Here is a 14,221-nt window from a genome sequence, read left to right as displayed (position 1 = left end):
CATTCTGGAATAGTCCGAGTTTGTCCACAGTGCCTGAATCACTTCCTTTTCTCTACACAGCAAACCCAGCACTTTAGGGAAAATAATTAAAGCCATTTAATTCTGCATTTGAACCTATCGGTTAAACGAAGTAGTTTAATATGATTAGTATTTAGGAATCAAAAAACTGTCCTTCAAAACATGTCTGTTCATAAAAGCCTTAATGGTCTGGACACTGACATGCTTACAATTTCTCAAAGGCACCACTGTATCCACAAATTAGGGAAGCAAGCAATCTGTTTGAGTACGACTGCAAGTCTAAGATCAGACGAATGGATGAAAGACTGCATGCTCAACTGACCTAACCTTCTGCGACAGTATGATAGGATGTGGGAAGTTCTCTTTGATTATACTGCTAATATGGATTTTATAAAACTAAAATTTAATGTGACCCCAAGGAAAATAAACAGTTATTTACCCTTACCAAATAGTAAAAGAAAATTTTATTTCTGGATATCCTGAAGATACCATCTTAATAAAGCCCTGCCATTATTCAATGTCTGCCTGTCTGATGGGACAAGAGGAATCAATTTAAAAACATGATTACATATTGCTAAATCAATACCTTATTTATGGCACCATGTCCTGTGCTCCCAGAAGATCGCCGTGGGATTAGTGCTGTAATGGTCGACTAGGACGTACTCTGACTGATTTCTGCTCTCAGGGAGTCTGATTCAGCAATGAATCACTAACAAAAATGCATACTGAAGAATACTGCTCTGAAATAACATCATCTATTCCACATAAGCTTTATAATGATTATTCTAAGTCTATCTCTCAGAAATTCTATATCTCAGAAAAGCATGGCTTTAAAATAACTTATTAACTAAATTTATGCGTATATTGACCAAATCCACCCTGTTGACACGACACAGCCCAGCTGTGCAGTGAAGCAAGACTCGCTGCACCCTGCTCGCCTGGGATCATGCGCTGGAGGGGAATCACGGCACAACCCAACTAGACTCCCCAGCTCGATGACTGCGTTGCCCGGGGGAACTGAGGTCCCACCTAGTCTGCTGGCTCCTGAGCAAGTTAAATAAACACTGTTACTTCACCTGGCATCATCCAAAGATTAACAACTGCACTCCTGAGCCAAAGATTCAATCTCAAGGTTATGCTTCAAGTACTTTATGCCCACTCAGGGCTGCTCCTTCAAATTTAAAACTATTCCTTAACAATGAACACGTTCGATTTTCCATAAACCCACGATCATTTACTAGGAACATATTAAAATAACTTCATGATCCCCTTGGAAGAAAAAAATGCGTTCAATTATTACCTGCTTCATGGCCATATTAATTTACAACATTGTTTTATTATTAATGAGTGATTGCCCAGAACGGGTATTTATCAACACATCTGTAGTAAAATAAAAAACAGCAGAATTTTAAAGAGATGAATATATGGAAGAAAAATCTATGCTAACAATAACAATTTGGAAAAGATACAGCCCTTACCTCTAATCTCTAGTACAGTAAATGTGTATTTTAAATCAGAACATCAGGTTAACTCCTCTCCTAGCTGCCTTCCTTTTATAAAGACCACAAAACCTTCCCTTTTGCTTAGAAGGGACTGGGTTAAAAAACTAAAAGTTGTGTAAATCAGTTTTAGCAAAAAACCACAAGCATAGTGTTGTAACACAGAACTTGAATGACACTTTCATGTGGTTAGGGCAATAACCACTACTGTATTGCAAGTACTGTCTGTGTAAGTTCATCAAATGTGCTGTGAGCACCCAAGGTAGCGTTTGTACCTTTTGGGACCCATCATTTTGCAGAACGGCACATGCCAAGTGATTAATGGGTTCAAATGCAATTGAAAGAGAAAGCCCAGACAAGCAATAGTTGGATAAAGTGAGGTATTTTTACATTGGGTTACATTTAGGTGCATAGAAGTGATGGTGAATAGGATGGCAATTAAACCTTAGAAAAGCAGGGTAGTAAAATACCAGCCTGCAGAAGTCCTGGCAACTTGAGAGGGACTACAGCCGTGCCTGTTTGCACTTGGACTATTTATATGTCGAGGGCCATTTTTCATTGACTGCAGAAACAGACAAACAGCTCGAGCAACTGCTGTGCGCATACATGGAAATGCCAGGTGCGTGCCCCTCTCGCTCCAGAGAAGAGGAAGAGAGGGGAACTGCGCTATTGCTTTTCATCACAGCCCAAGAGTGGCAAGCACTTCAAAAGGTGCTATGTACAGACTTGCTTTCCTACTGTTCCCAGAGGCCCCTTTAAAATCTCACAGCATTATTCATTAATGCACTGCTCCGACTTTCACTGAAATCATTGATTTAATAGAGAAGCAACACAATCTCTGATTTCTTCCTGCATTTGCCATGCACTAGATGTAGCAGGGGGCTCAACACACTGCTTGCTCTATGGATGGGCATTACGTTCCCATCCTTGCACGAGAAATCTTCTGTAGAGACTGTAAGAGAAAAGCAACACGTCAACAGGGAGCTCAAAATGGAGCAGTAGTGGGAAACTGGAGTGGGGATTCGATTTGCAAAAGTGAGGAACATGTATGACTTGTATTTACTCAGTCAATATTTACTAAGCAAGTAAAAAGCACTCCACGGCAAACCAGGCCTTGTTGTCCGCTGGCAGGATTCCTCAGCTGCTTGTGACCTGGACATCTCATTTCAATGTCTTATTTCACTGGGCAGCTCCCCCACCCCATTTCCCCCCCACCCCATTTCCCACCAACCAACAAAATGAGCAGGGCAATAGACCAGGGCTGCCAGCACTTAGCTGGCACTTTCTGATGTAATCACCAGCTAATGAACAGGACCCAAGTAAGCCAAGACAACTAACTTGCCAGTGGCCTCAAAACCACATCTGTTTGACATTACTTGTCCACATGGTATATTTCTAGCACACTGTAAATTGGGCAAATATAGGCTCTCTGATTTCCTACCTGATAATTAAGAAAAGCCTTTGGAATAACAAACCCCAGGGCCTTTTCTAATACAGGGTTAGTGCAGAAAATTAAAGGTCTGCATCGTGAGCCCTACCCACATGGCTTGCTGGCATTCTGCTGCCTTGCCAAAGGCCTCAGATTTCACATTTACCCTTGGGAGCCGGCTAAGTAAGGTCACGTGGGACTTCCAGTTAGAAAACTGCACTTCACCTTAAGATACTCTCACTTCCCCAAAAAATGCATTTGGAACTTCATTAGCTCTCCTGGTCATCATCCTGTTTGTTTCACCTGGATCTTCTGATACAGTCAGAACCATCCTCCACAGTTCCCTCCTGATGCAGTGTGAAAAGAGTAATCCCAGATCACCCACGGACGTATTCAAGCTACATATAAATAGATTCTGAATCCTCTACTGGATTACCACAATACTGAATTAACTTAGGTACAGAATTAAGCTATTTTCTCAGCCGTTCTGGAGAAATACCCTTAAGCAGATATTTATGTTGCATCCCTCGCCCTGCCCAGATTGGTGAATTCAGAATGGTATTAGGTTACGTTAGCACAGGTAATTACAGATTACCACGCTGCTCAGCACAGCTGCACAGGGCACCCCGTTCTCAGCTCTGATTCCAAATACCTGCCTTATCCCAGGCCTACAGCAGCAACTTGTCTGCTAGCACACCTCTTCTTGGCACGCATCTGGCTAAAGCAAGGAGTACGTGTTAACAGCCATAGGTCCATACAGGAGGTTCATCACGGAAAAATGTCTGTGTCTACAGTATAATCCAAGTAGCTAAATCCCAGTCTGGAGTCAACCCCACCCCTCCAAGAAGCATTAGTCCTCAAAAACAACTCCTGACATGTTATTCATCTTTCTGCTGATTGCTAACACCTCAAAACCCTTTACAGAACTGTAATGGCAAGAAGCACCCCTAGCAATACGACACAAAGATCATTCTTCCCCTTGGTGCATTTATACACATGCACCTGTGGAAAAACTACCCCCAAACATAACTACTGCTAGTACAGAGGTACTGCTAGATAGCAGAGCACAACCCCTGCAATCATATTGCTCTTCAGTTCCACATCCAGATAACAATAAAACAACACACAGGAAAGCTCACTGCGTTACTACCTTGCCACATAACATGAAAAGGTGCCAAGAGGTGTTGTGTGCCAGATCATGTCTCCAATACTTTTGGAATATGTTTGTATTAAATGACCTGTATGCCTCCTCCATGTGCATACCTGCACAACTCGCTAATCAATATACAGACAGCAAGCCAGAACAATTTCTTTTGATGATGTATCTGCCAACAGTTTTCTGAGCCTAATTTTAAATGTCCATTTTCAGCAGAACTCTTACATCTTATCTTAGTTTCTTCCTTGAGTCTCAGTAATTATTAATGACTTGTACATAGCTGTTGAGGTGTGTGCCCAATTTAGGTCAGTTATCTCATTTCTCTGGAGTACAGACTTCTCTCAAGCACAAACAACAAAACCTTGCATTTCAACTAAGCTCTCTGTTCGTACAGGTGCTGGTAATGCCAGGCAGATTACATTTATCTGTACAATAGAAGTTGGAAAAGCAAACTAACTTTTAATTTTGTTTAATAACTTGAGAAGAACTACCTACAAAAACTTTCCAGCATGCAATATCATACTTAGGTCATAAAATTTCATGTACCAGCAGCAGAGACTGTCAAGTCTCCAGCTGTAGATGTACTTTCATAATTTTGAATTTTAGTCAGATCTAAAGCCTATTTTTTATTATTAAAAAAAAAAAAAAGACAGACACAAAGCAAAATCCTATGCATTGGAAACCTGCTTTTCAATGAGTCCTGTAAAGGTGAAGCAGTGACCCTGTTTTATATAAAGGGTAAAAAGCATTGGCCTGAGATGGCAGAATCAGCTCAGTTTTCTCCTCTAGTTGACAGAGTTCAGCTGTATTCCCCAGCTCTCAGAAAAGTGGCCTGAACATCCCACATAATTGCCAGTGGGTTAGGAAGGCAGGCGAGAGCACTTAATGCTCCCTTTGGAGCTACTCCACTTTGCCAGTCAGAAAAAGTTGACAGAAGTGACTTTACTCTCATATGCAGGGTCATGAACTAAAAGGAAAGTGTTTAGGTCTCATTCACCAGTCCAAGAGCAAATCATTCTTTTTTCTTTTTTCCCAGTTGACAATCTCTGGGTGAAATTCCTATTTAACCCCACTCCTCTACAGTGGTTAAAGTTTTCAGTTTTTAATTAAAAGCACTACTGCAAACTATCTTTTTGCGTGCGCTCAGGTATAAGGCAATATTGTGCAAACTATGGGGATCTGTTCCAAAAAGCAAACTTGCCTACCACAAACTGTATTTTCTTTTAAAATGAAGTTTACCTTTTGGATATCCAATACATACTTAAACTGTGCCACTGCAGGGACACATCCCAGGCAGGAAAGAAATTCCATTGGTTGGTGGGGCTAATGGAGTATTGCCTCACCTGCCTGTTACATTCTCAATTATGCCCAAATTTCTTGGAGCTTTTATTTCATTATCTGCAAATACATTTTCAAACAGTTTTTGTATTGGTACATCTTCCATTTTAGTCCCATGGGAGCATGATAACCCATCTTTGTTTCTACAAATGGAGTGGAAATTATTACACACATTTCCTCAGTAATAAAAGACAGATGTAGTTTTGAACATAAGCCTATGTTTTGATTCTAAATTACTAGTATAAATCATAACTTCAATTAAATAAGCAACATGCTCTTAAACAATAGTAACACTTGATCCCAAATAGCAATGCGTTACTAGAAGTCAACACTGTCAAAAGCACTTTTTGGAAGTCACGCCATCAGCTTCTCCTGGTGTTTCGGTACCTTTCTCAGAGGGAACACAGGCAAGATGACCAACCACCTCAGTGGGCATTACAATTTAGAGCACATTACAATTTAGAACAGTCAGGTAAATCTTAGAAAGATGAGCAATGGCTTCAGTGCACGCCCCTGCTACTGAAGGGAGACATGAATGATCCTTCTGCCTCGCAGAGGACAAGCCTGGTTTGGCCTCCCCACACAGGTTCCATGTTCTTGTAGAACCACGCATGTGAAGGCAGCACAGCTCAAAACACAGCACCGAGCCAAATGCAGGCTTCCAGAATATCTGTGGTCTTGGGGTGTATTCCCCAACACAAATGCAGTAGCATGAGCATCTCATGCAGAAAAAACAATGCTGAACAACAGCATAGACAAAGAAATATTCCTAAGAACAGACTGGTCTTTGATACTTGTATGTGATTGTTCCAAGTTCAATTTCCTTATTTACTTTTTTTTGTTTGTTTTTATATATTTAGGTAGGTTCCACACAGCTTCAACATAAAGCAAAATCACGCACTCGAAAGTGGAAGTTATTACCTCATACTGGTGTAATTCAACAGGAAACCAGAAAACTTCCTTCAAGGTAGAGGATTTGGCATGTGAACTCCAGACACGGACTGCATGCTCAACTTGCTGCTGCTGGTAAGTAGCTTTTCATTCCCCTGCCTTGTTCTTCAGCATTGAAGCTTAATTAAATGCTGTAGTAAACTAGAACTAAATGCACACGTGCTACCCAGATACTAATGTGTCTTTAAGGAAAACAACACAGCACTTTTTTTTTCCTCTGCCTTGTTCCTATTTACGCACACAGACCCTACTGTGTGAGTGGACATCAGGCAGCTATGGCTTGAAGCCTCTGTAAGAGGCCACCTTCTCCTTCAGAGCACAAAGCGTATGTTTAGATCTTCGAGATGTCCCAGTGGTTGTATATACGTGTTGTTAGCTTTTGTAGGCCATAACTGAAAGAAGACCTCATTTATTCTAAACCAGATTTTTATTTGGACAATCAATTAACAAACTTGTATAAGTCTACTCTCTTAGCCTGTATGAAATTCTTTTTTCTGTTTTGGGAAAATGTTTGATTAAAAAGCGAATTAAACTGGGACATGATTCTGGATGCACAGTTATGTGCTACTGTACAGTATAAGCTAATAAGTCATCCTTGTTCACTGAAACCCCTTACATTCAGTGTTTGTGACTAAACAGAAACCAAAAAAAGCCCCACAGGATGCTCATGGGAAAAATGAGCACTACAGCATTCAGTTTACATACCAGACTTCCAACATCACTCCCTACACGGTTACCACACATTCTGTAACTATTTTTCCATCCCAAGCTCTGCCAGCCGAGCAGCCCCCGGTCAGCACCGCAGCCCAGGTCGAGCACTTCTGGCCCGTGACTCTGGCCTTGGTGCAGGGCTGGGACAGCAGCTGGCAGGCCGGGAGGCTGCCATACCCCGCCTGCTCCAGCTCTGCAGCCAGACTGCCAGCTCGGGAGCCTTCCTCGAGGAAGGCCAAGTCTGGGCTGGGCTGGCACAGCTGGGGCATCACCGCTGCTGCCACCGCAACTGGGCGAGTTTCGCACTTATCCATTGCTGCCAGCTGTCTGAAACAGATCAGTCAAGTATTTTGAAACCTGCGAGCGTACACTGTTGCTTAAGCTGTTTAAAACGGCATTACGTTTTATTTTTTCCTAAAACAAACGCACAAGAAGGAGAGGAGGCAGCTGCCAAGCCCGGCATGGATCCCAAGGCGGTGCTTCCCTCCTGCGGGGGCCGCACCTCCACGGCTCCCACCGACTTCTCCTAGGCCAAAGGGTCAGGGGTTTATTCGGGGCGGGTGCGTCTTCGGGCTGTTCCTGCATTACCGCACCGCCCGCTCCCAGCCCCAGCCGGGGGGCTCCGGCCGTGCCCGGCCCCTCAGCGCCCGGCAGCAGCGGAACGGGGCCGGCGGCTGCGTCCCGCCCGGCCCTGCCCTGCCCTGCCCAGCCCGGCGGGCACCTACCGTCAGCAGACGGGGCCATCTCGATGAGGGTCTCGCTCGCCTTCCTGCCCAGGCGGTTCATGGCGCCTCGTTTTCCCCGCGCTCCTCCCGGCCCCTGCTCGCCCGCACCCGGCCGCTTGGCCGCCTCCCGGAGCGCAGCGGGGCGGTGGGGAACGGGGTGAGTCAGGGGGCGGGCGGGCGGCCATGCATGCGCACTGCCCGCGGGGCGGGGCGGGGGGGGCGGCCGCCGCCCGGGGAAGCCGGGGCTCCATGGCGGGGGCTCCCTGACGGGGAAGGGGGTGGGCGGCTGAGGGTGGCACCCGCACCCAGCCGCTGGCCCTCGAAAGCCGCCCAGCGCCTTCCCCTCACGGTTGAAGAGACACATAGTGATCTGCTGGTTTAGATACAGCGATGGGGCTGTCTTTGTTTCTGGGTCTTTTATCACAGCGGATCTTTTATGAGGGAAGTTGAAGGAAGTGCGATAGAGTAGCGTTCACTTCAGGGGGTGCTCTTTTTTCCTCCTTGGGGATGGATGGGCTGGCTCCTGGTCCCGCCTCTGCTGGATCAGGCACTAAAGGCCATCCCTGTCAGCTGTCCTGGCTGTGGATTCACAGCAATGCTAGTAAAAGCATTGTTTTGGCTGGCTGCCCTTGGGTCTTCAAAGCTGTAGGTGAGAAACTGACAGAAATAAGAACAAAGCCTGAGGAAGGGAAAATGGGGCATGGAAAGTGGAGACGAAACTCAAGTCTGGTTGAGTTTCTCAACTTCTGGGTGTTGGATTAAGAGATAAAAGCAATGCCAGCTTGGTCCGGGTCCCTCGGTCTGGCCCAGCCTGCTTTGGCCTCCCTCAGGGGCTCCGAACCAGGCCTCTCCCCGCGCCCTCAGAGAAGGCTCCAAAGGCGGCTGCTGCGCGCTGCCCTGGGGCTGCTGTCGTTTTTATGTCCCTAACAGCCCCGTCTTCTCCTTTCTTCAGTAGTTTGTCCTCCACTGTTTGTCCAATACACTGGTTTCACATAGTTTTTATTAATTTGTGCTCCCTCAAGGCAGATCTTGAGGCCTTTTTACCCATTAACTTCTTTGTTTATTTGGCGTGTACTGACAATGTAACAATTGTATGCAACAAACATACCAGGTTTTGTTACTTGAGCAACTAGCATGCAACATCAGTTTCATGGAGAATTTCTCAATCATGAAGTTAATCAAGTCAAGCAAGTCCCTCAGTTAAGGTGCAGGGCCTGCACACGTCTGGTACTAGGCCTTTATTTTATTGTATGGCATTACTGCTTCAAGAAATATATTTTTAGTCAGGGGCAAGACCTAAAAACATATCTGGTTGCTTTCCGAAGTCTGAAACGTTTAGTTGTTTTTTTAATCTCAAGATGCAGGGTACTGGGAGCAAAGCCTACAGAAATGGCCTGCTAAGTGAGAAGCATTTAAACAACTTGTAACAGCATACAATTCACTAGGTCACAATGTTCAGTTTAAAAGCTGTGTTTTCTAAACCCTTCATTTTATCAGAACTTTAAATATAGGATAAATGCTTTTATGCCTGTAGAAGATGCAATTAGAGTTCCACCATTTAACAAGAGCCAGAAACAGCAACAATTTCAGTGGCCATGGCTAGGTTTTGCCTTCTAATTGTATGCTTTCTCTTCCCAGCTCCACCCAGCATGTGCATGTGAAGCTGACCATATCTAAAGCTATGTAAGTACTCCAGAGATGATTTTGCAGATCTCTGTAATTGGTCGGGTACATGGTTTCGTGAAGCACTGAATTTATGTAAATTACACAGTGGTTTATGTCAGAGACAGGACAGGAATCTGCTCTCCCAGGAGGTACAAAAGGCCTTGTGTCTGTGGCAGGCACACAGGAGGTACATGCAATACATGAAAGCATTTAGCTTTCTTGGATATTCTGAGTTTAAACTGAGTCTTACTCAGGGGCTTCAGAGTATGCCAAAGTGATCTAGGACCAAACTTCCTACAAAGGCATAGGCCTTTTTCACTCTTACCTTACATTTTCACTGCTGTTCGTAAGGCAGTGAGTCAGGTTAACCTGTTAAGCTGATCTTTTCTTTTTTTTTTTTTCCTTGTGGGTTTCCAGTTCTGTGACTCATTGCAAGCAACGGGTACTGCTAACACAGAGACAGAAATGGGGCACCACACAGAACTATTTTATTTTCAGTTTCAGAACTATTTTATTCCTTAAATATCAAGACGACCAGGAATGCCATTGTATATCTGCTTTTGGTGGTCTGGGGTTCAAATACTGTTTCTAATACTGTGTATATATAAAACAAAAAATAAAAATAGTAGACTTTAGGTGTAGTTAATGTGCATTGCCAGAAATTGCTAGTAGTGATTACGCTTGGGATGTTCAGCAGCAAAATTTAATCTTTAACCATGTGCACTAAAGGAGAGCAGATAATCTGTATCCCTTTTTTTTTTTTTTTCTTACCCCTTATAAAGGCTTTTTCAAAAGCATGAAACCGGTTTAGGAACCATCATATTTTCTAACTTGTTTAAGTGCAGAACATTAGGAGGATTGGAGGGCCAGATTTTAAAGATATCCGTGCTTCCATCATTGTCTTAGATATCCTTAGATGTCCTAATATCTAACCTGAACATCCCCTTTCACAGCTTCATGCCATTCCCTCAGTTCTTACCACTGGTTACCAGGAAGATCAGCTCCTGCCCCTCTGCTCTCTGTGAAGATCAAGTAGGCCTTCCCTTTGCAGAGACCTAGACCTGTAGGCCTAGTCTAGGCTTCCTCTCAGTCTCCTCTTTTCTAGGCTGAACAAACCAAGCTGCTCCTCATACATCATACTTTCTAGACCCTTCACCATCTTTGTAGCCCTCCTTTGAACACTCTCCAATATTTTTATATTCTTTTTATACTGTGGTGCCCAAAACTGCACACAGTACTCAAGATGAGGCTGCACCAGCACTGAGCAGAGAAGGACCATCATTTCCCTCGACCAGCTGGCCATGCTGTGCCTGATATCCCCCAGGATATAGTCAGCCCTTTTGGCTGCTAGGGCACACTGGTGACTTAGATTCAGCTTGCCATCAACCAGAACCCCCAGATCCCTTTCTGCGGGGCTGCTCTCCGGCTTCTCATCCCCCAGTCTGTACGTATATCCATGGCTGCCCCATTCCAGGTACAGAATCTAGTACTTGCTCTTGTCAAACTTCATATTGTTGGTGATTGCCACTTATATATCCCTGTCACAGTCTCAGAAGGTGCAATAACTTTCTGCCACTGAAAATGTGTATTGTGCATACTCCTGCTTAGGAAAGTTTTGTATATATTCAGTTTTAGTAAGTTCCCACATCAGACTGTGAGCATAAGTCTGAAACAGATAGAGTAAGAAAACCCAAGTTTGAAACAGATACAGTAAGAAAAGGTAAAGCATCATATCTCCTTCCCAGTCTCTTCAGTCTACAACCCATGGCGGATTGCTTTGCTGTAAGGTTTCAGTTCACACAGAATGCATCCCAGAAGCCGATGTTACCACCTCCCTCCACTTCTTCAAGCAATTAAATGTCTTTGAGGCTTTACAAGAGCCAACCAGTTCCTTTCCCTGTCTTTAAATTAACCCTTTAGAATATAAATAATAGTGTGATTTGGAAAGAAATTAATCCTCTAGAGACCAGTAGAACTAGATATCAAAGAGGTTTAGAAAGATAAAGTTGAACTCAGATGGAAGTTAGATGCTCAAACCCAACATGACAATAATCAAAACATCAAAACTCCTGTTTGGTTACCCAGTTACCACTTAGTCTTGTAACTTTCATGGCTTTTTTTTTTTTTTTTTTTCTAATGCTGCCGGAAAGGAAGCACGGTATCTCTTTCTCAGGCAATAACATCAGTTAAAGCTTCAATGCTTCCCTGGAATGCTGGAGCTCACAGACCAGTTACTGTGACTGAAGGGGATTTGACCTCTCCTAATGCAGTGCCACACCACCAACCTGTAGGCTGTGTTAGAGATGATGAGGGAAGTACCTTACACCCTTCTTTTACGGTTGCCACAGTAAAGAAAGGAATGTAGTAGCCCCTGATCTCAGAGAAAGCCTGAGGGAGATTTTTGCTGTCTGGAGATTCAGTCTGGGTTCCCTAAACTTTTCCTGCATTTTACTCAGATGCTGTTCGATATCTGACTCTCCTTGCACCATATGCAGTTCTTCAGGCTAAACACAGCTGTCTGAAAACTCCAAGGTCAGGCACCTAGGAAATACAGCAATGCTTGCTGATGGAACAGGCATTTGAATTTGTATACGAAGACAGCTAATTTTATTTGCATGCTGCCTTGCAACCCTAAAAATCATCAGGAAATGATAATGGTAAGAGGCTGCTCTAAACAGTTCCGGTGTTAGGTGGCAGAATGTAAGCAGTTCTCAAAGAAAGTTTGACATAGTATGCAAATGTACGTAGTTACTCACTGCATTTTCTCTTCACACTTTTCAGTTAGTCATCTGTTTGTATTAAGTAGCGCAGGTAAGGATAACACCTACAATACTTAAACAAACACATATTTCTGCAGACTACAATCTGCTTTTTACTTGAGCCGATTTACTGCGAATTTACAATAGCAGAGCTAAAATCAACTGCCTGGTTTGTTCTCTACCCTAGGGCAAGGAAACTACATGGGTGTGGTCCCAGCTAAGCCCAGCCACGTCTCTGCAGGGTGCTGACTGCTCCGGGATGAGGAAAGCATGAAACAGGAACAACAGTTCTGTGTCCTTTGCACGAGTAACAGATGTTTTGAAAGAGCTGCCAGAGACCAAGGTAATCTTAACAGAAAGCTATATTTTGGTGTTTTAACAGAAGCCCGTATCCCATTTCACACACAAGCACACGTTTTAGTTCTGTCATTTTGCAGTTGCATTCCAATAACTGGATTCCCCGGTTTACAGCTGCCATCAAAGCCTTCTTGAAATAACACAAAGAAACCACAAAAAAGACCACAAGGAAAAAAATACTTTGTTAGGTACTGGGGAGTAGAGAGAATCCATCTCTTTCATGCTGCTAGAGACTTTATAAGGATATCCTAATATGCAAAAAATCTATTCATTAAGTATGTGTGAGGTGTGATTCTTCGCTCTTGTTGTGTCTCTGAGGATATACTTCCATTGATTTTACTAAACTGCTCCTAAATAGCTGAGCGGAGATCAGTATTTCATTCTGATCGGTTGTGCACTGATAGGTGCGTTTGTAGGAAGGATTATTGAATGCAGTAGAGTTGGGATAAGGCTACTTGATCAGTTCTGGCACTTAAATGACAATGTTAATTTAAGGACATTTTAGTAAGTTCCTACGTGCTTTCTAGCGAAATCATCCATTTTCTCTCTCGCTATTATAGATAGTTTCTCAGGATTTAGTGCCCTCTTGTGGTAATTGTGTTTTCTCCTGTGAAACTAGGTATGCCGACACCTCGTTTTTTTTGTTTTTTTCCTTTTAGTTTTCTCTGCATCAGTTGAATACCCTTTTGTGATAAATGGATAAAATTAGGTGAAATTATATATATATTTTTTAAAAAAAAAAACAAAAACGGAGGGTTGTGGATGGAATAAATGAGGAGGCTGATGTATGAAAACCAAAGCATTGAAATGTTGCAGGGAGCTAAGTAGCTCTAGCAAAAATATTGGAAACTTTAGTTCAATTCAGTGTGCATTAATCAGCTTAGACAGTAAAGCAGAACTGAATTATAAAGGTACCATAAAATTAAGAGAGCAAAACATTGCAGTTTTGTATGAGATAAAATGTAGTCTCACACAAAATTTTCAACATACCTTCTAATGACTTGTACATCTCTCGTATGTGCCCATTTTTAATTGTTCTTAGTTACCTATTTTATTGCAAATTTACAGAAATGTATAAAGAGATTATCGGCTACATAAAAAAAATACTAGGAAAATATAAACCCTTCTATACGCTTATTAATAAGGCAGGATATTCAAGCACAACTTATTAGCTGTCAGGCTGCTGAGAATAGTAGAAATAATTCTACAAGTGATTGTCTAATCCTATGGACAGTATTGAATGAATGTATTCTTCTCTGCTGTTTACAAAATTCTTTGTGAAGAACATTAGAGGTTCCAGTGTAAGCTTTAAAAAAATGTTTCACTTTTGCTGTTATAAATTATATTTAAATTCTGCATATTTGGTAGATTTACACCCTAAAAACAACTTGAACAATCTCTTACATCAAAGGATCAAACTACATCTTCTCTTTTCAGCCCATCTCCTTGGATATGCTCTACAGTTTAGTTCTAGTCCCTTGGCTGAAGATTTCCACCCTAATAAAATTGTGCAGTGAGCTGCTAGTTCTTGTTTGTTGTAACCTTTCAGTTTTCTTTTATACTCATTTTCACAGTTTTTCTGTGCAACTATGTGAGATACACAGTAAAATGTT

The 14,221-nt window shown here is 42.8% G+C and overlaps 1 protein-coding gene and 1 long non-coding RNA gene across 23 annotated transcripts in view; one reads left to right on the top strand and one right to left on the bottom strand.

The window, feature by feature from the left end:
* Positions 1–7,961, bottom strand: part of ANO5 (anoctamin 5) — a 54,112-nt gene extending 46,151 nt beyond the window's left edge. For all 15 annotated transcript variants that reach the window (XM_068684946.1, XM_068684956.1, XM_068684949.1 and 12 more), the window contains exon 1: positions 7,828–7,961. In XM_068684946.1, the coding sequence (XP_068541047.1) occupies positions 7,828–7,888 (61 nt within the window). In that variant the 5' untranslated portion in view covers positions 7,889–7,961. The remainder of the gene's footprint in view (positions 1–7,827) is intronic.
* LOC137857855 (uncharacterized) overlaps positions 6,204–14,221 on the top strand; it is a 168,362-nt gene continuing 160,344 nt past the window's right edge. Inside the window, exons 1-3 of one of the 8 annotated variants that reach the window (XR_011097295.1) lie at positions 6,204–6,466; positions 9,466–9,510; positions 12,439–12,594. This is a non-coding gene — a long non-coding RNA (uncharacterized lncRNA). Of the gene's footprint in view, positions 6,467–7,843; positions 7,985–8,161; positions 8,477–9,465; positions 9,511–12,186; positions 12,304–12,438; positions 12,595–14,221 lie in introns of those variants that run through there. The other 7 variants (XR_011097296.1, XR_011097297.1, XR_011097291.1 and 4 more) reach the window with 7 other exon arrangements.

The sequence above is a fragment of the Anas acuta genome, chromosome 5 (assembly GCF_963932015.1).
Source record: "Anas acuta chromosome 5, bAnaAcu1.1, whole genome shotgun sequence".
Taxonomy (NCBI): domain Eukaryota; kingdom Metazoa; phylum Chordata; class Aves; order Anseriformes; family Anatidae; genus Anas; species Anas acuta.
Note: the sequence above shows the minus strand (reverse complement) of the source record. Positions and strands in the feature narration are given on the sequence as shown.